This window comes from Paramacrobiotus metropolitanus, unplaced genomic scaffold (genome assembly GCF_019649055.1).
Source record: "Paramacrobiotus metropolitanus isolate TYO unplaced genomic scaffold, Prichtersi_v1.0 Parri_scaffold0000049, whole genome shotgun sequence".
Lineage (NCBI taxonomy): Eukaryota > Metazoa > Tardigrada > Eutardigrada > Parachela > Macrobiotidae > Paramacrobiotus > Paramacrobiotus metropolitanus.
This window is the reverse complement of record NW_026570269.1, coordinates 995134-1007475: the sequence shown is the minus strand read 5'-3', so window position 1 is coordinate 1007475 and position 12342 is coordinate 995134. Positions and strand designations below refer to the sequence as shown.

General features: G+C 42.9%; 3 protein-coding genes across 4 annotated transcripts; all 3 read right to left on the bottom strand.

Annotated features, from left to right (window-relative positions):
- Positions 1-416: 416 nt before the first annotated feature.
- LOC129591978 (uncharacterized) lies at positions 417-3101 on the bottom strand. Of its 2 annotated transcripts, XM_055487888.1 has the most exons (4): positions 2678-3101; positions 1393-1886; positions 806-1310; positions 417-563 (listed from the first exon to the last, which is right to left on the bottom strand). In XM_055487888.1, exons 2-4 carry the CDS (start codon positions 1869-1871, stop codon positions 489-491), a joined length of 1059 nt encoding a protein of 352 aa, XP_055343863.1. In that variant the 5' UTR covers positions 1872-1886; positions 2678-3101; the 3' UTR covers positions 417-488. The 2 variants fall into 2 exon arrangements, with proteins under 2 accessions (XP_055343863.1, XP_055343862.1); XM_055487887.1 differs by having other exon boundaries at positions 1393-3101.
- A 1653-nt stretch (positions 3102-4754) lies between these two features.
- LOC129591870 (shematrin-like protein 2) lies at positions 4755-7457 on the bottom strand. Its single transcript, XM_055487718.1, has 5 exons — positions 6254-7457; positions 5700-5834; positions 5077-5591; positions 4894-5016; positions 4755-4826 (listed from the first exon to the last, which is right to left on the bottom strand). Exons 1-5 carry the CDS (start codon positions 7242-7244, stop codon positions 4755-4757), a joined length of 1836 nt encoding a protein of 611 aa, XP_055343693.1. The 5' UTR covers positions 7245-7457.
- Positions 7458-7645: 188 nt separating this feature from the next.
- LOC129591937 (nuclear protein localization protein 4 homolog) lies at positions 7646-11874 on the bottom strand. Its single transcript, XM_055487828.1, has 14 exons — positions 11731-11874; positions 11532-11653; positions 11389-11469; positions 11210-11331; positions 10526-10798; positions 10320-10463; positions 10140-10263; positions 9899-10078; positions 9473-9631; positions 9222-9348; positions 8579-8907; positions 8331-8441; positions 8131-8248; positions 7646-7978 (listed from the first exon to the last, which is right to left on the bottom strand). The coding sequence occupies exons 2-14, from the start codon at positions 11553-11555 to the stop codon at positions 7848-7850; spliced, it is 1923 nt and encodes a 640-aa protein (XP_055343803.1). The 5' UTR covers positions 11556-11653; positions 11731-11874; the 3' UTR covers positions 7646-7847.
- Positions 11875-12342: the final 468 nt, after the last annotated feature.

The following is a 12342-nucleotide window of genomic DNA, read 5'->3' as shown; positions in this document are numbered from 1 at the left end:
ATTTTCTGCTTCCAAAAAGATTTCGCACTATCTGACCAGTAAAATTGTTTTATGCTCGCGATAACAAGGTTGTTAATGCAGCCACCCACATGTCCTCATATAATACGTTATAGTCTGCAGTTGCGTTACGATTACTTATGGCACTATCCGTATGTACCGGTACTCGGTCTATCATGTTTTATGTGAGTACATTGTAGGTGGGCTCCATTTTGAGATGCTTTTAATTTACTGTACAGCTTAATAAATTAATATTAATCTAGAGTTTCGTTTCCTTTGTACTGCATTGTAAATATTGCCGAATCTGCAGGTGTGTTTTTGGTACTTTGAGATAGTGATTCCTCTTAGTTGGTATGGTGCTGTCGAAAAACAACGATTTTTAAGACATTTCGATCTATTTTGCATGATTAGTACGCCGAATTTGTTAAATATTAGCATGGATTAAATTAGGTCTAACTACATCTAGAACAGAAGAGCGTCCGATATTAATATTATCTGCAGATAACTGTCCAAAGCAAATCCCGTATTCTGTGTCGGTATTCGCGATTCATGGACAACAGGATAATCTAAAAATAAAACCAGTTTGTAGTTATGAAAATTACTACTCGTACTAAAATGTATCTTTTGCAATCAATATGCAAACTAACCTGCACATAGTTTTCTGATGCAGTACTTGATCAATGATACATGCAACGACACTTCAGGATGTTCAAGGAAAAGTTACTGAACTCAACCAACCATCCGCACTCAATTGCAGCAAAAAATTTGTGTTGATTCTTTTAATTTTTTCAACTCGTTACGAACTTACCGGAATAAGAATATGAGCCATTTGCGTTAACGTTCTCATCAACAACTGCAGCCAAGTATGAGTGAGGAAATATTCGGCCATTGTGGACTGCACAAGCGGCATTGGCAAAATACAAACGGTGTAACAGCAGAACATCACAAGAATCGTAATGAACATGCGATGGCACCGTTTCAGTTTGGATGCATGGTAATGAGCCAGTTCTGATCCATGCTCTGTCACTGTCTTGATCACCTCCTGATCGATTAGATGACCTTTCCATCTTTTCCGTAAGAGATGGACCACCGCTATTAAGTACAGTATGGCCGTAATCGACACAGGAGCAAGTAATGAGACCACACCGGAAAGCAAGGCGGCTTTGCCAAAAATGGCGAAAGCGCACATATTGGCCGGTGGGATCTGTTTGTAACTCCCGCGAAAATCAAAAATGGGGAGAATGGCGCTGGCGAAGGCGGCACTCCATGCCACTGTTAGAAATGCGGCCACTGTTGCTCGCTTCTTAAATATTCTGATAAATTAAAGATTATGAAGACTGATATACCGAATTTTGATAGAATATAATAATTATACTCAGTTTTCTCGTCGCTTACCTGTAGTATTGGGGTACGCATAGTGCAACGAAGCGATTAATGCACAAAATGAGATCCGACCAAGTTATGGCATCGTACGATAACATGTGGAAAAACATGATACTTTTGCATACGATTTCCGAATGACTGTAGACGACCTTCCCCGAGTACAGGGTAATCACAAACAATTTCGACGAGCTCTGCATCAGCACAGCGGAAACTAAGTTGAAAATCAATGCCTCAGAGGCTGATGGCTTAACTTTCTTTGATAGAAATGACAGCAGTACCAGAGTATTCAAAATTATCGCACAAGAACTCAAGGAAATTAGCAATGCAAACCAGCCGGTATCTATTGGCGCTTGAGAAAGGTTACTATGCCCGAATACTTTGGTATAGCTGTGTCCGTCCGACACATTCAAGGATTCATTTATCTTGTGCCACGGCCTTCGAAAAGGGTAAAGGGCATGCTGTCCGGGGTTGTCAGTTAATTGTAGAGACATGGCATACTTGTAAAGCTGAAAGGTCAGCAAAGCTAAAGCATTCACAGATCACGTTTGCTCTATAGAATGTTTAAAAAGCTAGAATCTCATAAGGACATCCATCTACAAAATCCTAACTGACACTAACACATGGTATTATAGTATCTGGCGGTACATTCATTTTATATCCCGACCACAATAAATAAAAGGAGGAAATAAAGTACAGCTTAGGACAAAATGGTCGCATAGGCCCAAAACCCGAAACAATGCGTAAACGGCCATTCGCTGTTCAAAAGTACGCAGTGCGCAATCGGCCGTTCTCTGTTCAAAACTACTTCCGGCTGTCGACTGACCGTCGGCTCAAGCAAATTAAATATAATAATAATGTTGATTTTATTAAACTTCTAACTTCCGTTTCTGCTTTGTTTTCTTTTTGTTTATTTCACTCGTTCCGTAAAATATGGCGGTAGAATGGTTCGCGGCAGATATGTTGATGCAGATTTAGTCAAAACTGTTTTTACGTTGTACGAGAAAGAAGGCAGTTCAGCCAAAGTCAGCAAATATGTCCGAAAATCGCAAAGCTGGGTGATCAGGGTGCTGCATCAATACGACAAGGAAACGGGTGAACGCAAGGTGAAACATAAGAAAGGAAGACCGAGAAAAACAACAGCCGAAGAAGACCAAGCAGCCATAAATTTTTTGAAAGAAAACCGAACACTGAGTGCAGTTAAAGCAGCAGCAACTCTTCAACTCCCGCACAAAACCCTCCTGCGAAGACTGCAAGAATACGGTGCACGGAGAAGTCAAGCAGTTGCTGATGAACTAACCTCAAAGCATAAAGAAGACCGAATCTATTGGTGCCTGTGGAAGCGGGAACAGCTCCTTGAAAATCCTGCTTTTTTCCACTCGGTGATCTTCTCGGACGAATGTACGTTCAAGTTGTCAGGGGGGCGAGTCGAGGTATGTATGAAGTGGTGTTCACACTTACGAATACGTACGTAGGGCTGACTAGCACTTCCAGGCACTGAAAGATTCCGTTCAAAGTTTTTGCTTTTTAAACAGATATGGCTCTTTCCTAAAGAAAGCAGATTCTCCGAAAACCTCCAAATCAAACAGTCACGCCAAAACAAGGGAGGAATCGCAGTGTGGGGTGCGATCTGCGCTGCAGGCCCAGTTGCGTTGGTGCGATTCCAGGGGACAATGAATTCCGAGAAGTACGAAGAGGTGTTGTTTGATCAACTCCTTCCTTACCTGGACGAAAACGGTCGCGATCTCACCTATCAGCAGGATAACGCACCGTGTCACACCTCCGCAGCCATGAAAAAGTTCTTCGAGACGGAAGACATCAACGTGATGCCGTGGCCAGCAAGATCGCCTGACTTGAATCCGATCGAAAATGTGTGGGGACAAATGAAAGACGTTATGGCGCAGAAATTCCCGAAAAATTTAAGAGAACTAGAACCTCTGATAAAAGATGCTTGGGAAGAAGTGTGCACTCCAGAATATTGCGATTCGTTCCATGAAAAATCGCCTAAACGCGTGTCTCTATAATGGCGGGGCACGCCGCAAGTACTAAAATGTGATACTGTGATTTGCACCTGTTGCGGTGGTAGAGTTAGTATACGAGTCAATGGAGATTTATTTGTGCGCAGTGGTTGTTTTTCTGTCGTACTCTGTTTGGTTTTGTTATTAAATTTTGGGTGGGTATGTGACCATTTTGTCCTAAGCTGTAAGCAGAAAAAGGGCATTATGATTACCTGCTGTCTTATTCCAAAGGTGATTGTGCGCAGTTGACTTTGCCTAAAGTCAGCGATATTAAGGACTAATATCTTCACAGTCTTCTGTGTACATTTAGTGTCAATTTAAGCGAAATTCTTATTTCTGTCCTTTTATTATTACAATGTTGTTACTAAGAAATATTTGCACAGATTAGTTATGTTTACCGGGAATCTGTCCACCAGTAATTATACGGGTACGTCAAGCTGTCTCTGCCTGTTTCCTCCTCTTTCAATAGAGAATAATCGAGTTTGCTTCATGTGCCAATTCCAATCGGTCTACCTTTGCCGATGGTAAACAGGGACCATATTAAACTAGACTGTGGAAACCCCTGTGGAGCTGTAACCGATGGTTATAAGTTACCGTAATTATCGAATTTGAAGCCCCCCCCCAAAATACAAGCCCCCCCCCGTAATTAGAGCCCACCCCTAAGGCCGTTTGAAAGTTATAAGCCCCCCCCGAAATAGAGGCCCATGGGCTTAATTAAATACCGTAAACCCCATATTAAAAAATGCCAAAAAGCTGGTTTGAAAAATTGAAGCCCCCCCTAAATACAAGCCCATGCCCGTAATTGGAGCCCACCCCGTGGGTCATTTGTATATTTGTAACCCTGGGCTTCTAATTCGATAAATACGGTATCAAGCAATCCCGACACTAGTGTCAAGCAAGGGCTTTATAAACGCGTAACTTTAAGCAGAATGGCAAAGAATACGTAACTGATAGATGGCTCTTAAGAAAACAACTTTGTTAAAAAACAGAGTTTTTAAACACGTTTAGACGTAGCGTAATTAATTAGCCCTGCTATTTTGTAGAAAATTATGCAGAAGTAGTGAAATTTCGAATAGAATAATTGGTCTATTCAGATTCGTTTGCTTATGCTGGTACAAAAAGATTGTTTGAATGCAGAAATAACATAAAAAAGCTGATGTAAAAAGTAGTTTTGTGTGCGTGATTCTGGCTACAGTTTCTGCATTTTTTTCCTGCATTCAATTTTCGGTCAGTATTTGTGCAGTTCCAAGAAAAAGGAAAGAAGAGAGAATTTCCATCCGGCGGAAATTACTAACTCTACAATTGCACGCGCATTGCTCACGCCAGTAAATAGTATCACTATACATTTAACAAGTAAAATCATTGGCTTTTTAAAAGCTTCTGCAGACAGCTGGTGGTCAAATCCGGCATATTGGTTGCATCATCGCAAACCTAAAAAAATGCAAGAGAACCTGAATTTTTTCTTGTAACTGGTAAAAAGATCACCTTTCCTGCTCACCGGTACTCGCGGATTAAAAACTGTTTTTGGTGGACATTTAAAATAGTAACCAGTGATATCCCCGCTGGTCGATTTCCAGCACTGAGCAAACTGAGTGCAGTCAAAAGGGTGCGCAAAAAAGCCCTAAGCCACAACAACGCAAAATATATAATCACGTCGTCGAATTATTATCTCCCGACTTACCACACCCAAGCAGCGGGGTCTAAAGGTGGCTGTATCTTCCCCTCCTGTGATAGCCAAAACTTTTTTCCTTGGCTTTCTGGTGGTAAACTCATCTCCGTTGAAATCGATATCCAAATTCTTATTGCGATCGTCGTCGTTGTATGACGAGCCGTATGAACCGGCGGATGACGCATAAGTTCCGCTCCCAAGGACCGCGCCCACACTGTACCCGCTACTACTGCCACCATAGCTCCCACCACCACCCCCATTGTAGCCACCACCGGTGCCGCCGTAATTCCCACCACCCCCACCGTAGTTACCACCACCACCTCCGTAACTACCACCACCGCCACCATAAGCGCCACCGGAATAACTGGCACCGTTATATCCCGCTCCGTGACCAATGCCCACTGGACCGGGGATTGCAACGGGCACCGCCGGCACCGGAAGTGGAAGAGGTGCTGCGACGTAGCATGTGCCGGCTTCTCGTTGATACGGCCATACGCAAACCCATACCATAATGGAATATACGGTACCTGTTGAAAGTACAGATGCATCATGCATGTAACACGCAATGTGGTAAACATCAAAATTAATCATTGGATTTATAGTACATAACTGGACATGGTGGTACCAAGCAATACCTGCGGGACAGTTAAATTCATACACTTTGAAGGCAGTTCCGGTTAATGTCTGCGACACGTCCACGCATCGATAGAATCGATTACAGTCTACTGGATGGCGGTAATAGCCAGCACCGCGAGGACAAGGAAGTGAACCTAAGCGCGAGAAGCTGTTGTCAGTTGTCACGTATACTAATGTACTAGTACACGTTTTCCTAATCGGTCACAACAATTGAAAATTGTTGCGAGAACATTAATTGATTAATAATAACCAGCTTCAATCGCCAACCACTGCAGCCGGGAATAATAACTTTTTGTACGACATATTATACAGAGGTATATTTTTTAGATATATACTTTAATTTCAGATAATTAAGCTCATATATCACTGTTTACGATACAGGCTTACAATCTGTATTCTTGATATATAAACCCTACCACAGGCGTAATTATTCAATGTAGAAGCTACGAAGCGTTTAAAAGTACAATTACTATGAACAAACCGGATACCGTAATTACTGAAAGAGCTAACTACTAGTTTCCTAACGACGATGTCAAAACATTGACAGTTTTACCGGCAATAACGGGCGGCGGAGCGACCAATGTGGGTGGTGGCGGTGCCACTGCCGACGTGACAACCGCCAATCCACCACCACCATAGTTTCCTGCGCCTCCGCCCGTGGCAAACGAATTTCCACCAGCACCGTAACTGCCACCTGTCGTTCCAATGTAACCCCCTGCTCCGGCACCATAACTGCCGGTGTCGAAATCAACTACCCGGTTGTAATCGCCTCCACCACCGTACGTCCCTGGCCCGGCTATATTCCCTCCGAACGTCAGCACCGGTCCAACTGAAAGTCCGTTACCATTGTATCCACCGCCTCCACCATAAGTTCCCCCTCCTCCCGCATACGTGTTACCCCCACCAAGGCCTCCCACCGGTGCAACCAGTGGAGGTGGCGGTGGTACGGCTGCCGGCACAGATATCACAGCCGCGCCGTTACCGTTGTAACCACTGCTACCGCCCACCGTCCCAATGACTCCCACACCGCCACCGTAGTCCGTGCTGCCACTAAAACTATTGCCACTACCGTATGCCGATGATCCCCCGAAACCTCTGGAACCGAACGATGGAAGCGCCGGGAAGATACTGCCGAATCCTACACTGCTTAGCTGACCAGTGGACAACAGTGCCGTTAGAGCATTCAGTGGTACAGCAATATATATCACTTTCTGGAATGACTGTCGGTAGCTGTTGGAATATGCACCGTTGCCACCGGAATAGGTGCTGTCCGTATTATCACCTGGATAAGGAGGATAGTCATCCAGCTTCTCACTGAAATTCAGAGGGGGAGCGGGAGCAGACGAGCTCTTTTTGTTGCCAACAAGCATATTGCCCAACGTGTTGAACATATTTCTAGTGCGCTGGGAGACCGACGATGGCTTCGGGGTGCGTACCGGAAGGTCATACGGCCGGTCATCGTCGTCTGCGGTATCGGAATGGTCGGCAATCACAGAATTTGATAATATCGAAAATAATATAAAAGCGCAACATACTATTTCCATTTTTAGATGCGAAATCTTGAGAAACCTACAGATTCATAAACATTCACCCAAAAGGGGCATGATCACAATATTACAAAATCTGGATCTATGTTATCGGCCACTAGTATATACTAATGAATGTGCAAGATTTTGCGACTAAATGATATTAAATCGAAAAGAGATCCTATTTGAACGGCGAAGACGCCACCATGATGATCTCAGCACAGCCGACGATGCTCTTTGGCATCGTTCGCCGTTCCACATATCACATTACTGGATGAGACGGATGCAACCGGACACAGGCCAAGACCATCTCACCTAGTCCACGCACCACCTGAACCTTCACCGTAACAAAAAGCTCTTTTCACCTGATAAACTGACGACCACGCCAAGTGGATGCGGATGATTGCACGGCAAAGCAGTTCTTCAACGCATCATCTATCTTCTTGAAATCGCAAGCAAAATCAAACCATGAACATAAACCTCCACGGAGGTAGTTATATTTTACAAAGATAAATCTAATTCAGAAAGTATCAAAATACAAAGAACTAGCATAAAGATTCCAGGATACTATTATAGAAGACAAGACACATTATAAGGCATCTGTATTTTAAGCACCGATCATCACTGCGGAAGTCCACACATCTCACACGTGCCGCCAGTTCCGCTGTTGAGAAAGGTACAGTGTCTGCACATCCATTCACCATTCGATGTCGTTCCATTATACTGCGACGAAGGTCCAGCAGCTTCTTGTCCTACACAAAATATGCCAAAGCAAATTTATTCGTCCACTTTTTCCAGTATAGTTAATAAAAACAAAACTAGAATACCAATACATAAAAAGTTCAGCCATAATCAACTGCAATTTCATGTCATTACAAGTTCGTGCAGTATTTCGTGCCCAAACCTGGAGTAACAACGAAACGCTGAACCGCCTGCCAATATGCACTTCCGGCGGCCCAATCATTCGCAACTGAAGCATCCTTATTTATCACAGCAGCAGCCAGAATCTCTAATTCATCATCCTGCGCACACAAAACAACAGCAACATTACAACACATCCTAAATCTCTGGAAGCAGCTTCTTTATGAGATTAATACAAGTTACCTGCAGCGTAATGTCCTCCGTGGTAGCCATAAAAAGTAACACATGGAAGTCGGAAATCACATCCAAGAACGAACGGAACTGAGATGCATATCTGATCAACGTGGCGAAGTCCTATGTACATAATAATTTATTCAAACTTGTTTCAGCTGTTTCTTACAAAATTAAACATCATCAAACCTATTTAACATAATTAAAATAAGTCCCCAAATACACATTGATATTTTCGTCTACGTCTTGTTTAGACCCACCTGTTTCTGATCAAGGCGATTTTCGACGGGAAATGGCGTCTTCCCATCATTCAACTTGAAGGTATATTTGGGTTCCTTAGGCATGGAAACGGGTAGATCCACGATCAGGTACTCAACAGGCAGCGGGCGTGCCAAGCGTGTCACCTCATTGCCGTAATTGTCCTTCTCCTTATAAAACACATCCGGGACATACTGTTGACTAGTAGATTCTTTCACATAGGCTAATTCCGGCGCATCATACGTGGGCACGAGACAGTTATCCCGCACGAGAGACATACACTGCTCCGACACCTGGTAGCCCTCGAAATGGATATGATTCGTATTATCACCTGGCGAAGATCAATAAAAAACGAATACGTAAAAAAGGAGACGACTGTAACATCCTGTAATATAACATACATGTATACCGTGACTATAACATAACAAATTATAATATTATAGCTACAATATAACACAGCATAACATTACATAACATACTGTAAAACGAACAGAACTACGTTGAGTCACAACACAACGTTTAAAACAGGGACAGGTATTATGGTTAATTTACCGATTCGAAATAACCAGAATTTAGCCATCACTTATTCAGCTCATCCGTAATTCATCTACAGTAGGGTACATATCGCTGTCAAATCTTGCGCACCTGTTACGACAACTGTGACGAACTTGGATCCAAATTGTCCAGTTGGAGACAGCTTACAGGGGTTGGGATTCTGGCACTGTAATGTTCCGGCGGTAATGCATTCTTCTGCGGTTAAGAAATAAGTATCCTGCAATAAAACTGTCATCAATGGCCGCACAATATAATTATCGTGTAACAGCATTAAATACGACAGATTACATTCCGACTTCAATTCAGGTATTTAGAGCGCCTTATTTCTCAAGTTAGAGCACCTTATTTCTCAAGAATTTCACTGTTCCGGCGCGCACATCTTCCGCCACCAAATCCGTAAAAATCCAGCCAACACGGCGCAACCCCATCTTTCCAGCCACGCAATCTATAACTTCCCCATTGGGATCCTCCTGAAGTTCTAAACTGTTTTCCGAATTCAACTGAAAAAATTACTATTCATCAACGCCGGCAAAAATGTTATGTGAAATACACTGATTAGTTGATTGCAGTGCATTGTTGTAAAAATCTGAACAAAGTTCAACAAATCCGACTCCGCAGTTAAAGAGTGGAAATGGAAAGACAGCAGCAGAGGGTATGGAGGATATATTTTACGCTCATTTAAGCCGATAAACGCTGAACAATGTCTCAATATCGAATTATTAATTTTGGTATTTTTACAAATGCTTAGTGGAAATCAGAAATTTTACCTGAGGTGGTTCGTAAACAGCAGCCACCGTGGCTCGAATTCCTAAAGGCACATCCTTATGCTGTTCATATTTTCCATACAGGATTCCAACACGTTGCAGTCCAGTTCGCCGCCAATAATCCAAAAATCTCTCCACTAATTCCGCGTTTTCGAACATAATACTATCGACATGACGGTATCGCTGCAATAGCCAAATCTCAATCTTAAACCACGCTGCGCTACAAACAAATAATAATACGCACCTGACGATTCAACGTCAAAGCACTGGGCTGGCATTTAGTACAAATTCCTTCTGGCCAAGGTAAATGGCTCGGACAACCTGGCTTAATTCGACAGGAGACTTCACTCAAAGCCGCAAACTTTCCCCTAGAAATTGCTGCATTTTTTAACTGGGGACATCAACATATACACTGTAAACCAACTTGGTAGCTCCACTGGTTAATTTCCTTAGATAGGCATGGAAAGACATGTGCTTAATGGGTGGATTTCGACTCTGGAGATACTCCTCATCAAACGGCTCAATGGGAATACAATAAATGCACTTGCCACTCGCTCCGTGCTTGCACCTGTAACGAAAACAATCAGCTGGGCAATCCCATCAAGACCAACAAGAATCCGACCGACGCACATGCGCTCGTCTTTTGGTCGTTCAATGGCACCGCTCTGCTGCCAGAGCAACTGATCCACTTCGTCCTCCACAATATCCGCTGTCGGCGCGCTCTCCGACGAACGCGGACTACCCGCTTCACTAATGAGGCGGTCCTTCGTCAGTGGCGATACTCCCAAGGCTGAAGAGAAACTAGAACCCGTTCGCTGACGGGCAATTTCTAACGGCGACAGTCCACTGCTCACATCCATCTTGGCATCGGGAAGAAAATCCAGGTACAGCATGTCGCCTTGCCTATTTCAGATCCAACCAAACAGAGTATAACCACCAATTCGTTCAAAAAATATAATTTTATACTACAAAGTAAGATAAAAAATACAGTAAAAATACTGCACTGAAAAATTTAAAAGCCAATTTCCTTCGAAAAAAAGGATATAGAGCTATATATCTGTAAGTAGTAAACTATATGCGATTTTTTTAAAATAAATGGAAATGTTAGCAGCCAGTTTAACTCTTACACACTTATAAGAAATAAATTAAGTGCCAAATTAAGAACAACAAAACTGCAGTGCAGCATGAATACCTCTATACTTAAAAGATTCGCAAAAAATCTGCGTCCAATTCCATTTCGCCAAAACAAGTAAAAAATCCCACTAGATGTCTGGTACCGAGAAACATTCTTGACAAGTTCACCAAGTGACTCACCGTAAGCCCAGCTGCTGAAGCATTTGGCGACCCATGAAGATCTGCGACTGAGGAGTTTTCGCGCGATCTCGAAACAGGCGCCATGTGGAACCACTTCCGGGCAAACCGAACGCTTCCCCAACCTGGAAGTAGTCGTAATACATACACGCTCCGTTTTTGAAAGTATTTTGCGGGCTTACCAAGCGAAGAAGGAACTCCGAGTTGGACAGTTCTGGAACTTCGATTCGTTTGGTTCCATCGGGAGACTGCACTCGTAACAGCTACACAGAAAAACGCGAATAACGAACCAGCTCAAATAATTCAGAGCACATGGCACACTAACTATCTTCTGTTCCCGATAAGCCATGTCTTGTTAAGAATACTGGCAGAAGATGGATCTTCCAGTTACGATTCCAGTACGCCAGGACTCCTTGACGACGGGATCAGACCCGGACTGATTTGAAACTGGAAGGCACACTGATGATTACTCGCAGGCTCAGAATTCGTGGAATACTGTCGCTGTCCAAGTTGAGCTTACATACCTTCTGTGGCTGTTAAACTTCAAATAAATGGTCTGTTTCTAGTCTCTACTATCCAAGCGGGCGCTTTTAACTTCAAACTGTATCATTGGGAGTTTCTGGAAGAAACCGTAAACCAAGTAAACCGTAATGTGTGTGAAACGAAAGTTGCCAGATCATGCATGATTCATTTAATACGGATCAACTTGTTACGTATTCTTCACGTAATTGCCAACTGGAGTGTCAAGGCCTGAATAGTACACGTAACTGCGCTGCGCAGTGCACATTAGCGTTACCGCATTGTTGGTGAAATTACTGTATTAAACTAATTAAAGTTACTTTTAGTTCAAATTCTTGTAGTTTCAGTAGAAGTAGCATTTTCGTCACTTCGTAACCTAAGTATTTATATTTTGATGGATTTTTTTTATCAGTCTTCATAAAATATTTCCATATTCAGTTATTACGCATCTGCTTCTGCTACTTTAAGCGCAGGTCCCTGTGACCGAAACTCCGTCACCTCATTAATTTGCCTTAAATAATTTGCAAAACCACTTTGTTCGGTAACTCTAATAATGCTCTAATAATCATCGCTCGAAAATAATGAATGAATGAAGAATCTGTCCCAGAATCCCGTTG